At 55.1% G+C, this 13,325-nt stretch overlaps 2 protein-coding genes across 9 annotated transcripts in view; one reads left to right on the top strand and one right to left on the bottom strand.

Annotated features, from left to right (window-relative positions):
* Lrsam1 (leucine rich repeat and sterile alpha motif containing 1) overlaps positions 1-4,628 on the top strand; it is a 39,460-nt gene extending 34,832 nt beyond the window's left edge. For all 7 annotated transcript variants that reach the window (NM_001434261.1, NM_001434259.1, NM_001434260.1 and 4 more), the window contains 3 exon segments: positions 929-1,010; positions 1,513-1,658; positions 2,981-4,628. In NM_001434261.1, coding sequence (NP_001421190.1) covers positions 929-1,010; positions 1,513-1,658; positions 2,981-3,106 — 354 coding nt within the window. In that variant the 3' untranslated portion in view covers positions 3,107-4,628.
* The window catches only part of Niban2 (niban apoptosis regulator 2), a 49,724-nt gene continuing 40,987 nt past the window's right edge, over positions 4,589-13,325 (bottom strand). Inside the window, exons 6-15 of one of the 2 annotated variants that reach the window (XR_015683155.1) lie at positions 10,932-11,047; positions 10,411-10,515; positions 10,146-10,308; positions 8,829-9,016; positions 7,712-7,867; positions 7,235-7,351; positions 6,943-7,050; positions 6,749-6,860; positions 5,111-6,421; positions 4,589-4,975 (exon numbers count right to left, since the gene is read on the bottom strand). Coding sequence is in view for 1 of the 2 variants with exons in the window: in NM_001109885.1 (NP_001103355.1) it covers positions 5,832-6,421; positions 6,749-6,860; positions 6,943-7,050; positions 7,235-7,351; positions 7,712-7,867; positions 8,829-9,016; positions 10,146-10,308; positions 10,411-10,515; positions 10,932-11,047 (1,655 nt within the window). In the remaining variant the exon portion in view is untranslated. 2 annotated transcript variants of the gene reach the window in all.

The following is a 13,325-nucleotide window of genomic DNA, read 5'->3' as shown; positions in this document are numbered from 1 at the left end:
GTCAGGAAGGCCCAGCAGGCCTGGACTCAGTGTCACAAAGGGGTATGTTTGGTCAGTTTGTAGTGAGTTGAGGTCTGTCCAGATCAGGTGACTCTAGGGTTCCATGAATCTCATGGCCAGAACCGCTGCCCCCTTTGCCTCTGCTCACCTGTGCACTCAGCCTGTCTTCTAACTGGCAGTGAGGACTCTGGATCCTGAATGCGGGGCTCTGGGCCAGCCTCAGCTTGTGCAATGGTGCCACACAGTCTCATCCCTGCCTGAGCTCCAGTTACATCCTAATCACAATAAGAGCTCCTTATTCATGGAATTAACCCACTTCTCTTTAAAATAAAACAATGCTGACGGTCGTCAACACCTCCCTGGGATACGCACATGCGGTCTCGTCCCAGGGTCCCTGCTCTCATCCATTCTGCTGTCCTGCCTCACCCGGGACAGATGCAGGGCCCATACTGAGAAATACTCCATGACCTTCAGCTGTAGGCTGTGCACTCTGGGCTCTGGGCTGTGGGGGTGTAAGGCTCAGACACCGCCGCTTCTCAGCACTGTAGCTTCAGGAGCTCTGTCCTTCCTAAGTTCACCAAGCACAGTGACCGTGGGGCCCGATGCAGAGCAGCCTCAGTGCAGGTGACACTATCTGGGCGGTCTCTGCCCTCTGAAGCTTTCAGTAGCACATGTGTCACAGACCTCCTTTGGGGGCTCAGTTCTCCCTTCTGCCACAACGATTGTCGCACCAGGCCTGAGTGAGAACCTACGGGGCTATGGTTCTGCCTTACCTCATACCACAAGGCCCTGGCTTCACTGTCTCCACTGAAGGTGCCAGAGGTGGAGGCCGAGGCAGTCCTATGGGCTCGGGCAGTGCAGCAGCTCAGTGCAGGAAAGCTGACTCCCTTCCCTCAGCCCTTGGTCTACTTGTCCTGTCTGGCCACAGGTGGGTGTCTCAGAAGCAGGCCTGCAACATGAAATCCTGCGAAGAGCCCGGGACCTGCTGGATGTGGCCAGGGTCCAACCAGGTACTTATGCTAGGCTCTTCCCCGAGCTGTTTGGAGGCCCAGCTATATCGGGCTGCAGTTGGCAGCCTAGGGGCCGCTGACTCCAGGGCAGAGCTATAGGCACAGAGTGGGCTGTGCTGGGGAGAGGACTTCGGACTAAGGAGGCAGCCTTGGGGCATCCCCTTGTGCCATCACCTGGTGGACCCATTCTGTTTCCTGGGAAGCCTGGTAGAGAAGCTCAGCCACTAGACACTGGTCCTCTTCTGCAGCTCCACCACTAGGTGGCGATATGGCCCTAAGCACACAATGTCCTCAAGCTGAGTGTACAGTAGCTGGGTAGAGAATTCACTCGCATCTCACAGATGGACACGAGGAATGACTGGGGCCGAGAGGAAGAGCTTTCCCCTGCTCTTGGACTGGAGCCACCCCCTCCTTTGCCCCCCCTCAGATCACTCCCACAAGCCAGGATTGGGATCATCTGGGGATGACCCCCTGGCTTAGCCTGCTCCTCTGATTTCCTCAGAGTTGAAACCACCCAAGAATGAGGTCTTTGGTGTCTCTGAGCCCCCCACAGCCCCTCAGGAGCTTCCTGAGTCCGTGAGACCATCTGCCCCGCCAGCTGAACTGGACGTGCCGACCTCAGAGTGTGTTGTGTGCCTGGAACGTGAGGTAAGTGTGGGGAGACGCTACAGATCCCAAAACATGGGACACCAAAATGACCCGAGTCCCATGACCCGATATGCGCAATGCTAACATTGTCTAGAATCTATTTTCCCCCAGAGGAAGGATTTTCCCTCAGCTTATTAACTATATTAGGGAAGATTTCCCCATCATGACTCAGCAAGAAGATGGTTCTCCTAACCAGGCCTTTCTAAGATTGTTGCAAAATTAACACTTATTGCAAAAAGTCAACATTCCAGTGCTTAAAGCACAGATCCTCCTTCACCTCCACTGAGGGATCAGACCTCAGTGTAGCCAGGGCTGGCACAGTGGCACAGGCCTGCAATCGTAGTTCATGAGACGTGAAAAGGGCAGGAGCCCTGTGAGTCTGAGGGCTGTGTAGCAAGACCCTGTCTCCCTGGCTGGGGGGATGGCTCGTGTCTGCTGCTTTTCCAGGAACCCAGGTCGGTTCCCTGCACCCAAGTCAGGTGGCTCACAATCTAAGGGGGTCGACACCCTCTCTACACTTCTTGAATAGAACATGCACATTGGTAAATAAGGCTGCCTGGCTCCATGGCTCTCTGACCTTCAGAAGCCTGGGGTGCTGGAGGGCACAGTGGTTAGAACTCTAACCAAATTCCTATCCTCAGGCTTTGAAAGGGACTCCCAATTTCTCTCTCTCTCTCTCTCTTTTTTTTTTTTTTGTAATCTATTTTTATATTTTATTTATTTAATGTATGAGTGCTCTGCTGCATATGCATCCACCTGCCTGAAGAGGGCATCAGATTCCCCTATAAATGGTTGTGAGCCACCATGTGGTTGCCTGGAATTGAACTCAGGACCTCTGGAAGAGCAGCCAGTGCTCTTAACCGCTGAGCCATCTCTCCAGCCCCCATTTCTTGATATGATAGATGACTTTGAAGCAGTTGGAGACGTCTCAGGACATTATATATACTGAGGGGTTGTGCTAAGGCAGAGTCAGGGAACACACACAAGGCTAGTGACCTGTAAGGCTGAAGTCATTTTAGGCCAGGCATCAGACTTGGGCAAGTGTGAACACAAAATAGTTACAAATCAGTGGAGAGCCAGGAGCGGTACACACCTGGCATCCCAGAACCGGGAGTAGAGGCAGCTCTTGGCCTAGTAGCAGGCACTTGGCCTAGCAGGGACTGAGGAAAGAGCATTTGGATTGTAGATGTTTGACTGCTGTTGTGATCCGTAGAGAAACAGGTACAAAACTGCCAACAGGCCTGACTGGGTTTTCACACCCGCTGGGGCTGTGATGTGGTCATGGCCCCAAAGCTGAGCAGCCATGGTTGCTCTCTCCGCAGGCCCAGATGGTCTTCCTCACCTGCGGCCATGTCTGCTGCTGCCAGCAGTGCTGCCAGCCGCTGCGCACCTGCCCACTGTGCCGCCAGGAGATCTCCCAGCGCCTCCGGATCTACCACAGCAGCTGAACGCACAGCCACCCACCAGCCTGGCCCTTCCTCAGCACCATCTCCACCTCTGCTGGACTTCCATTCCCCACATTCCCCAGACTAGGGCAAGACTGCCATAGGCCAAGCCACCACCCGCCACCCCGACACCCCCTGCTCTGAGCACTAAGCAGGCAGGTCCGATGCCCCTGGCCTGAGGCATAGCTATTCCGAATAGTGAACAAGAAACAGGGCAGATCTGCTGGTGGTGGAACCTTGTGGCACAGGATCAAGATCCAGGGTATGGAGGTGGCCCTGCAGGACTCAGGAATCCATGATACTAGGCAAGCAAGCCTCAGTGCTGCAGCCAGCTGTCTGCCCCTCCTGGAGGTGTCCCTATCTATGGAATGCATCAGCCGTCCTGTCCTTAGGTGGGGCAATGTCTCTGGGAAGAAGTGGGCTGTGCAAGACTCCTCGGCCCTCCTTTGCTTCATGCTGAACACCCGCCCTCCCATATCTGCACCGCATAGGCAGGTTGATTCAAAACAGGAGTACCAGTAAGTCCGACTCCCTCCCAGAGTCACCCCTGGGTCCGTGGGAACTTGGGGGAGGTAGGAGTAGGCAGAGTCCAGGCGAGCTCTGGGGAAAAGGGCCAGAGCTGCTGTGCCTGGGTAAAGGTAAGGCAGTGAGACATTGCCCAGTGGAGAGTTAGGCAGTGCCCTCTTAAACAGAGAGCATGGGGAGCAGAGCCAGGGACGGGCTTCAGTACTGGGAAGCAGCCTGCACTCAGGGGATGGGGCAGGTTGTGTTCCCTGCAGTGCTTATCCTAGGTGAGGGCTGCCACAGCACCCGGAAGGCATGTTAACGCTCAGGTGGGCGTCCGCCCTCACCAGCTGTACAGGAGTCCCTGTGACATGAGACCCTTCTGCCCCTCCCAGTAGAGTGTATGGCCTAAGGCATGAGCTCAGCAATGACTACCACTTGACAGGCTGGGGGGGGGGGCGGGGACTAGCCATTGGCACCTAGCATGGACCGGGAACCCACCCTCATGGTGGACACTGGAGTTGATCAGCCATTAGGAGGCTGTCACCCAAAAGCTGTGGTCTCTCCCCTCCTCTCTGAGCCTCAGTTTCCTCCTCTAGGACAGTGTGAGAACGGGTTAGAGAAAGAGACCTCAGTAAAGTGGTTGGCATTTGGAAGTCTGCATCCCCAGAACTCACAGGGCCAGGCCAGTGTGCAGTCACAGCACTGAGGAGGCTGAAGTCAGACCCTGGCCCTCACCAGACAGCCAGACAATCCGAATTAGTGAGTTCCAGGCTAATGCGACCTCTCAAACCACAAGGCGGAATGGCCTGGATCCTTTGGCTTCTGCATGCACATGCAAATCTGTACCTGTACACACACGTGCAGGTACGCAGATCAGGGACCTGGCAGCTCATATGATGAGCCCAAGAGAGCTGAGGTAAATGGATCCCTAGATACCCTAGGCCCAGCTCTCCCCCACCCCAGCAGCACATAAGAAAATGAGCTTTAAATAAAGCGTTTATTGGTGAGCAGAAGCTTATACAGTTTGCATAGATTCTTCATACCATAACTGGAAGGATGGAGACCCCCAAGGCACTAGAGAAAGAAGTCAGTACTCGATGGAGTGAGGGCCGGGGACTGGGTGTCCCTGAGCACCGGCCACGTCCTATGGGTCTGAGGCCTGTATCTGGGGAGCAGGTCCACAGAACAGAGACCTCATCCTGGGGCCTTGTAGTGGCAGTTTCTACTTTGGTCTCCCAACCCCGGCAGCAGAGTCTGGGGAGGCCCAAGGTGACAGTCATCTACTTGACTGACCCTTGGTTTGACCCTTGCGACTAAGAGGGAAAGATAAGCCCAAATGGTTCACAAGGACAATGGAAGAAGGGTCTGGAATTGTCAGGGTTAGGTGACGTGGGTTACAGAGACCAAGGATGCTCTGCAGTGTCTCAAAGCCATGGCCCTCAATGTTCCCGTGGAGCTTCTCCAGCTTCCCGGCATGCAGTGAGACAGCCTACACCCAACCCTGCAGTTGTCAGCCCAAAGTAGGGGTAGATAACCAGACAGATGCACAGCAGTGGGCACCCAAGACTGCAACCTCAGCTACCTTCACTTTGCCATCCTGGCCTTCGACCCTCCCAAAGACCCTCCCCTCAGGACACTTCCCCTGCACAGACTTAACACATTCTGGGCCTTTCTCATTCCATCGCTCCCCTACCAGACCCCTAAGCCCCGCCCTCCCGCACCAGTAACCCGCAAAGTGTGGCCAGTGAGCACTCTAGTGTCTGTCTAACCTTGGGACCTGCAGGGAGTGGGCAGGACAGAGGCCAGGCCTCCGCCTCTTCCTTGCCACTTAGGCAAGGGGCCCCAGAGTGAGATGACAGCTTTCCAGCTTCCTAGACATGAGTTGCACCAATGCTTTCATCTACCTCCGTCAAGAACCACCGGGAGGGAAACAGGTAACAGCGTGAGGGCAGGATGGAGGGGCTCCCCAGCCCCTTGCACAAAGAGGAAACCCTCAAAACCAGACCTAGCATCGGAGACCAGCCCACAGAAAACGAGGCAGTAACAGGTGTACTAAACCCCATAAAGTGACTTGGATAGGCCAGACCCCTGGAGGTGCCACACCACCCCAGCTACCTTCTCCACAAGGCACAGACTGGAGTACCCCTCCCCAGAGATGAGGCTGCGGTGCCCAAGGAGAAGCGCCCCAGTGCAGAGTCCAACAGAAGCTGGGAGGCCATGCCTAGAACTCCGTCTGCACTCCTGCGCTGTCCTCGGTGGTGGTATGGATGGGGGGACGGCTACCAGGGCTAGACACTTTCTCCCCGGTCTCTTGATCACTGGGTTTAGGGGGCTCAAGGTCCACAGCTTTTCCAGGTGGGAGGTGCCGGAGGGGTGAGGCTGGTGGCGAAGCCTCTAGGACTGTCATGGGCTGGGGGCTCTCTTGGACCGGGGCCCCATTGAGGAGGGGGCTGGCTGGTGGAGAACTTTCAGCCTGCAGATCCTGGGCCAACAGGCCTCGGAGCTCAGTGACATTGTCCGGGGATGCAGGTGATGGCGGTTCAGAGCCAGCCTCAAAGGGCAGCCCTGACTCCTCGTCCTGGACCACGGACACCACCTGCTTGGCACGCCTGCGCTTTTCTGTGAGGGTGGCTGCTTCGGAGGGGCAGGGGCTGCCACCACTGTCACTGCCGTCACCGCCGTCACCATACTGTTCGCCCCAGTCAATGGGTGCACCCTCAGCCAGCAGGTGTAGATTGGGGTCGCTGTTATGCAGAACCACGCTGTCCCGGTAGAGGTTATGTTTGCGCTGCACTGCCGCCTCCTTCACAGCTGCAAGACCCCAAGAGAGACAGCACTCAGCATGGACCGTCATAGCAAACCTGACATCCTCCCGGGCCCTTTCTCACCCCCCAGTGTGATCTATGCCTGGACCCTGGTCTCCCTGCCACAAAACTATAACTCAAGCCTGGAAACCAAGCCGGCAGCCACTACGTCCCTCACTGATCACTCTCAGCAAAGCCAGGAACCAGAGAGGAAACTTAAGGCACAGAGAAGCCAGTGCCTGGCTGCGGCCTCCTCCTGGAGTCTCGGCCTCTCTGTGCACCTTTAGCTGGGGCCGCCTATGTCTCTCCCGGGCTGCCCCTGCCCCCTGCTCACCCTGCAGGATGTCCTTCATGACCGTCTGCAGCACCACCTCCTCGTATGTGTTCTCCACCAGGATGAACCTGGCAAAGTCTTCAAAGATCAGCTCCTGGAAGCGTGGCAGCTCCTGCCGGGGAAGCGGGTAGAGAAGGGTCAGAGGCTGTACAGATGGCCGCTCCCTGAGGGGCTACGGCAAGGCGGGGACTCACCGACTTGCAGGTGGGGGCCAGCTTTTTGAGCAGGAAGGGAATGGTGATCTGCAGCAGCGCCTCTCGGAAGAATCTCTTGCGCACAGAACTGCTGTCATAGTCGTATTTCTGCAGGGAGGGGTGGGTGCAGGAGGGACCCTGGGTCAGGGGCTCAGCTCACAGGCAGGTCAGATCCAAGCCCAGAGCACCCATGTGCACCCTAAGCACCAGTGCTTCCTGGGGATGGCGGCTGGCCAGTCAGCTCTGGGCTTGGCTGGCCCTGCAGACTCCAGCCCCATGGCGTCTGGCTCACCTTCAGCACCCGCTCCAGAATCCGCTGGATGGACTTGCACAGCTCCTCCTTGGTGGGTCCCTTCCCCAGCTCTTGGTGCAGGAGGGTTTCGAAGGTGTACACAGCATTGTCCATTTGCTACAAGGCATACAGCAGAGTTCATGAGACCCTTCCGGAGTGGCCATGGTCCCTTCCTGCACCCTCAGCCAGTCCCCCCATCCTAGGCCTGTCACCGAGGAGCCGGGGGCGGTCTGTAGCTTGCATGCTGTCTGGGTATCTAGGTGCAGGTGAATGCCTGAGTGCAGAAATCCCAGGAAGAGACTAGGGGGAAGGGGCAGGTCCTAAGGAGACCTAACAGGCAGCCAGGTAAGTGAGAGACACAGGTGTTCTGAGAAGCATGGGGAGGGAGGTCTCCTGGTGCCGGGGGAGGGGGGCTGGGGGTGTGGGGGTGGGGCGGCATGGAAGGAAGCCAGCAGGGTGCAGGCTCAGGGTGCACACCTCTCGCATGTGGATCTGGGCTCGCTGCTTGAACACAGAAGTGCTAGACACGTCAAAGCGCTGCTGCAGCCCATCGAGCCGCAGCGGCTCCATCTTCTCGTAGCAGCTCTGCATCTTCAGGGGGTGGTACGCCAGTTGGGACAGCTTCTCCATGTACTGCAGGGAGCAGGGCCACATGGGTGAGTACACGGCCACCACATACCCACATTAGAGAAAGCCAAAGAGGGCCCAAGAAAGAAGGGAGCAGGAACCTGAAGGCATTGAGGCCAGGCACTGGAAGACAGCTCTCCTCCCCTCTGGGTGCTAGTGGCCTTGCAAAGACCCCTCACTCTCTTAGGCCCCAAATCAATAGACATCTCTTTAGGGTTTTTAAGGTCCTTCTGTGTTCTCAAATTCTGATTATTATTGCCCGGGACTTCCGAACTTGAAGTCTGAAGGAGGCGGCTAAGGTTCAGGACAGACTCTAGGCACAGGCAGCCAACGAAGGACTATAGAAAGTTCAAATCCCAGCAACCACATGGTGGCTCACAACCATGTGTAACTAGATCCGATGCCCTCTTCTGGAGTGTCTGAAGACAGCAACAGTGTACTTGCATACATAAATAAATAATTTTTTAAAAAAAGAAAGAAATTAAGAAAGACACTGACCCCGAGAGCTGGGTCAAAAGGATCTTTGGACAGACACACTGTGCTCTTGTGGGGTGTGTGACTTGTAAAGGATGCAGCCCGGGGTTGGGGATTTAGCTCAGTGGTAGAGCGCTTGCCTAGAAAGCGCAAGGCCCTGGGTTCGGTCCCCAGCTCCGAAAAAAAGAACCAAAAAAAAAAAAAAAAAAAAAAAAAAGGATGCAGCCCACACCTGAAGCTTGCCCGCCGTCTCCTTCCTGCACTCCTTCTCTGTGGAAGTCATTTCCTACTTTAATAGCCATCTCACTCCATAAAGACTAATGGTGCAGAGTAAAAAGACCCACTCTTTCCTTTAGGCACCAGGCCCCTGTTAGCCTGGAGAGCTCTGCCCTGTGGCTTCTGCCTATGGTCTCTGTGGATGCTGAGAAAGGGCAGCTCACCCTGAGACACACAGCAGGTGCTGGGGTACACCAGACCCGAGCCCAGGTCTCACCTCGCCCAGCTTGTCGATGCCACCCTCGTTGATGACATTCAGATTCATGTCTGTGACCTCTTTGAAGAAGACGTCCCGCACCTCGGTGAAGCCCTGGCTGGTGGGCACCATCAGAGCCTCTAGGATGGATGGGATGTAGGGCTGGACATGGTTCCTCACGCACACCTCTGCCTTGGGGAGGATGAAGGCTGTATGGGGAGGGAGAGGACTTTGCTGGTGCGCGGTGCCTGGGACACACTCCACCCCATCCTGTCCACCCAGCCCATGGATGCCAGGGAAGCTGCCGTTATAGGTGCTGGGGACGTGAACTAGCTCACCGACCTCAGAGAGGGATCTATAAAGACAACAGATCAAAGCAGAAAAGATACAACTGCCATCCTAACACTCCAGAGGTGGAAGCAGGAGAATTAGAAGTTTAAGGCCAAACTCTGCTATGTACATATTTAGAGCTATATAAGTTTGAGGCCGGCCTGGTGGGGGAGAGGGGGAGAGGAAAGGAAGTGATTTGTGACACAGGTGAGCTCTGTGGAAGCTGAGCCTGCCCTGGAGCAGGGTGGCCTGGCTCTTTCCAGCCAGTTCTTCAGAACATTCCAACTCCAGCACTTTTTACCCAGAGGGTATTCTGAAGGCTACCCCACTTCTGCCCAGACAATGCTTACCACACACAATAAACATCAACTCTCAGTATCCCGCTAAGCTCCCAGTGAATGTGGATGACCCACAGCCACCCTCAGGAAGCCACCACCTGCTAGCACAGTGTCAAAGAAACACAACGTGGATAATGAAAGGTGTGTGCGTATGCCACCCAGAAAAGCTAGGTAATCCCAAGGTGACATGACTGTCCACCAGGGTGACGCGTCATCACACCTGAGTTGACCAAGGACGGACAGAGGTTTGAACCTCAAAGACAAAAATCTCCACATTCAAAACCTGAGCCTAGTGTCAAAAGCATGTCATTCTTGGAACTCCGGAGGCTGAGGCAGGAGGATTACAAATTCAACTCTAGCCTAGGTAATGTGTAAGACTTTGTCTCAAACAGCAAAAAAGAGACTAGAGCTGCAGCTCACTGACAGAGTGCTCATCAAGTGTGGATGAGCGTGGGTGAAGCCCTAGGTTCGATCCCCAGCACTGACAGATTCGAATCTCATAGAAAAATAAAACTTAGAGAAGAATCTGCAGGAGTCGAAGGGTCATGGATTTGATTCTGATCATTTAGTAGAATAGCAGGCAGGTGGTGATGGATTGCACTACGGAGAAGCTGGCCTGCCCCTGGAGGGCCGTGTGTAAACATCTGCCAGTGGCTTCTGACCCGCCTACCTCGGATCTTGCTGGCCAGATGCTCCTTGGAGGTGATGATCTGGTCCATGTCTGTACGGATAACTGCCTCCATGGCTGGCCGGGCCAACTGCAGCTTACACAGCACCTCCTCAAAGTGCACCTTGGCCTGTTCAAATACCAGGCGGTACACAGCATCCGAGATCTACGGGTACAATGGAGGTGTCGGCGCCAGGCTGAGGACTGAGTGCTGGCTGTTCCCTGTCAACACCCGTGTCCCTGCCCAGGGGGTCCCAGGCTCACCCACCTGGATCCACTGTCGCTGCCGCTCCTGAGGCTTTCCCTTCAGCCGTGGCCCAAGCTCTGTCTTCAGCGCTGGGCCCAGCTCCTCCATCACCAGGTTGCTTAGGATCTAGGACCAGGAGACAGGAGAGGGGCAGGGTTAGCACCCATCCGTCTGCTTGTTTCTCTGAATCTCTCCAGCCACTCTGGGACCCTCCTCTGGGCGTCCTCCACACCTCTGTGGAGCTGCACCCTGTTCCAGCACACCCTGCAGGGGTCACACTTATCTGCCTGTGGTGTTAGTGTCACCCGGAGGCAAAGCTCCTGAGGAAGGGGCCTGTAGCCATCTTGTTCAGAGCTGTCCTGCCCTCCAGGACCCAGGGACGTGAATGGACAGATTAACAGGGGTTCCCATTTACCCAAATCTGCTCTTGCCCTCTCTTTCCCAAAACCTGCTGTACCCTAGAACCCCACTTCTGATGCAGTCTTACTCCTTAGGGCCCAGGGGGACTCCCAAGGACCCCTCAAGCAGCCCTGTGACCTTACCTGCACCTCGTTCCCACATAGCATTTCCCAGGTGCCGTACTGCTCCTTCGACTGGCGGTACATACGGATGGCATCTGTGAATGCTGGGCCCTCCACCTTGGAGTTCTCCGGGATCCCTAACCAAGACAGAAGGAGGGAGAGAGGGAGGAAAGAAAGGGATCAGCAAAGGACTGTCCATCAAGACCAACCAGCCACCAAGACCAACACACAGCGGGAAAGAGCTGTGCTTCACCCTGCAACACTCTGGCCACCCCTCTACCCTTCCGAATCACCTACGTCCTCTAGGATAGCACCATCCTGACCCAGCACAGCCATTAACCTACCCCACAGAAGAACAGCCAAGAGTAAGGAACAGCCAAGCTGGGAAATTGTCCAGCCCTAGAGACTGCACAACATGGCTCTAGGAGACCTGGGACACACATCCTAGCCCTGCTCCCCACATCTGGCTGCATTAGTGTGCTGCAGCCCTCCCGTCGAGTGAGGGACGGTGAATACTTCCAGTTGCATAGGTCATACAACCTGTGTCCCAGTGCTAGACCTAGCATCCCAGCTTGCAAACACCAGAGCACTCTTTGCCTTATACTTGCGAAAGTAGCCAGGGGCGGAACCTGATCCATGGACTGCTTTCTGGGCCTTGCTCTACATCACTGAACCCCAAAAGAGCCTCAGTTTCCCCTTATGGAACAATGGCCCTACCCTGGCCCCCAACATGCTCTAGGGCCCTCTCTGAGCTCCAATGGGCACACGGTGAGCCACAGGAAGCCCAGAGGGTGGCACCAGGGGCCCTTGAATGATATTTTGTGTGGTTTCAGTTTTTTGAGGTCTTAGAGATGGGACCTAGGGCAAACACTTTACCAGGCCCAGCCCCTGAAGGACACTTTCTATCAGAAGCTAAAGAGCCATTTCTCCCAGCACCCCGGGCCCCGGGTCTGGCTTGTCTATGTACCATATGTCCAGACACTAGAACTTTACTGAACAAAGGGCTGGGTACAGCCCAGTGCAGTTTGTCTAACATACACAAGGTCCTGAGTTCAGTTTCTGGGCTGGGAAAGGATGCGAGAGTGAAATGGAAGCGTGACCATTGCTAACACGTAGGGGAAAATGTTTTTTCTGCATTGCTGTTGCTACCGGCGGTGACGGTGGCCTGTGTCACAGGGAGGGTGAGTTAATAAACAACTTGTGGAACTAGCTAGGAAAACAAGAGGAAACGAGGGTGGGAAGTGGCCAGATCTGGGTAGGGAGAGAAACATGGTTTATGCACTAACCCTAGCCACGTGCCTCTGACCACGGTATCCCCGGAACCCAAGAAGGGGAAACTACAGTTTACGCATCACAGACCACAGCGCCCACTGCAGTGACAACGGGCTGAGTCACCCCACGGTAAAGAGCCCCTCCCTTCCCCACAGCCCGCCGCCCGCCCGAGGAATCACTGCGTGTCAGAGCCAGAGTGCTTTCTACCACCGGACTCAGAGCCTCACTCGGAGCCAACAGTACCCAATCCTTCATTTCAGGACCCACAGGGCTAGGCCAGGGCAGAGCGGAGGTGCTTCAGCAGAAGTAGTACCCAGGTCAGGGCAGCCAGTGTGGGCCTGAGAGGAAGCCCCCGCCAGGCTTTCAGAAGGACACACTCTCCTGGAGTCTGAGTTCTGTCTGGAAAATCCGGCAATATATAAATTTCAGCCTCTCCCGAGGGCTAGGAATTCCCATTCTGCGCATAGCAAGGAAGATGCCCTTCAAGCTTGCAGGGTAAGGTGTCCCAGAGAGGAAAGCTGCGTGGTGGGCGGGACGGTGGGCGGGGCAACAGTAGGGAGGCTCCCAACTGAGGACCTTCCCCATTCTGCACAACCAGCCACTTGTGAGCCTGCCTGGTGTCCAACTGTGTTCGCCTGGCAACGTGAACAACTCATCTTTCCAAAGCTCAACTGAGAGGTCAGGCTGAGCTCACATCTAGTTGAACTGGTATCTTTATAAAAATGGAAAGTTTTATTTTATTTTACTTTTTGGTTCTTGGTTTTGTTTTTCAAGACAGGGTTTCTCTGCGTAGCCTAGGCTGTCCTGGAACTCACTCTGTAGACAAGGCTGGCCTCAAACTCACAGAGATCCACCTGTTTCTGCCTCTGCCTCCAGAGAGCTGGGATTAAAAGCATACTTAACCACCTCCTGGTGAAAATTTTTTTAAAGACTTATTTATGTTATGTATGAGTAGCTGTCTTCAGACACACCAGAAAAGAGCATCAGATCCCATTACAGATGGTTGTGAGCCACCATGTGGTTGCTGGGAGCTGAACTCAGGACCTCTGGAAGAACAACCAGTGTTCTTAACCTCCGAGCCATCTCTCCAGCCCAAAAATTTATTTTTTTTTTTAGTGTGTGCGTATGTATGTGTGTATGTAT

The sequence above is a fragment of the Rattus norvegicus genome, chromosome 3 (genome assembly GCF_021556685.1).
Source record: "Rattus norvegicus strain SHRSP/BbbUtx chromosome 3, alternate assembly SHRSP_T2T, whole genome shotgun sequence".
Classification (NCBI taxonomy): Eukaryota; Metazoa; Chordata; class Mammalia; order Rodentia; family Muridae; genus Rattus; species Rattus norvegicus.
This window is presented reverse-complemented; position numbering and strand designations above follow the sequence as displayed.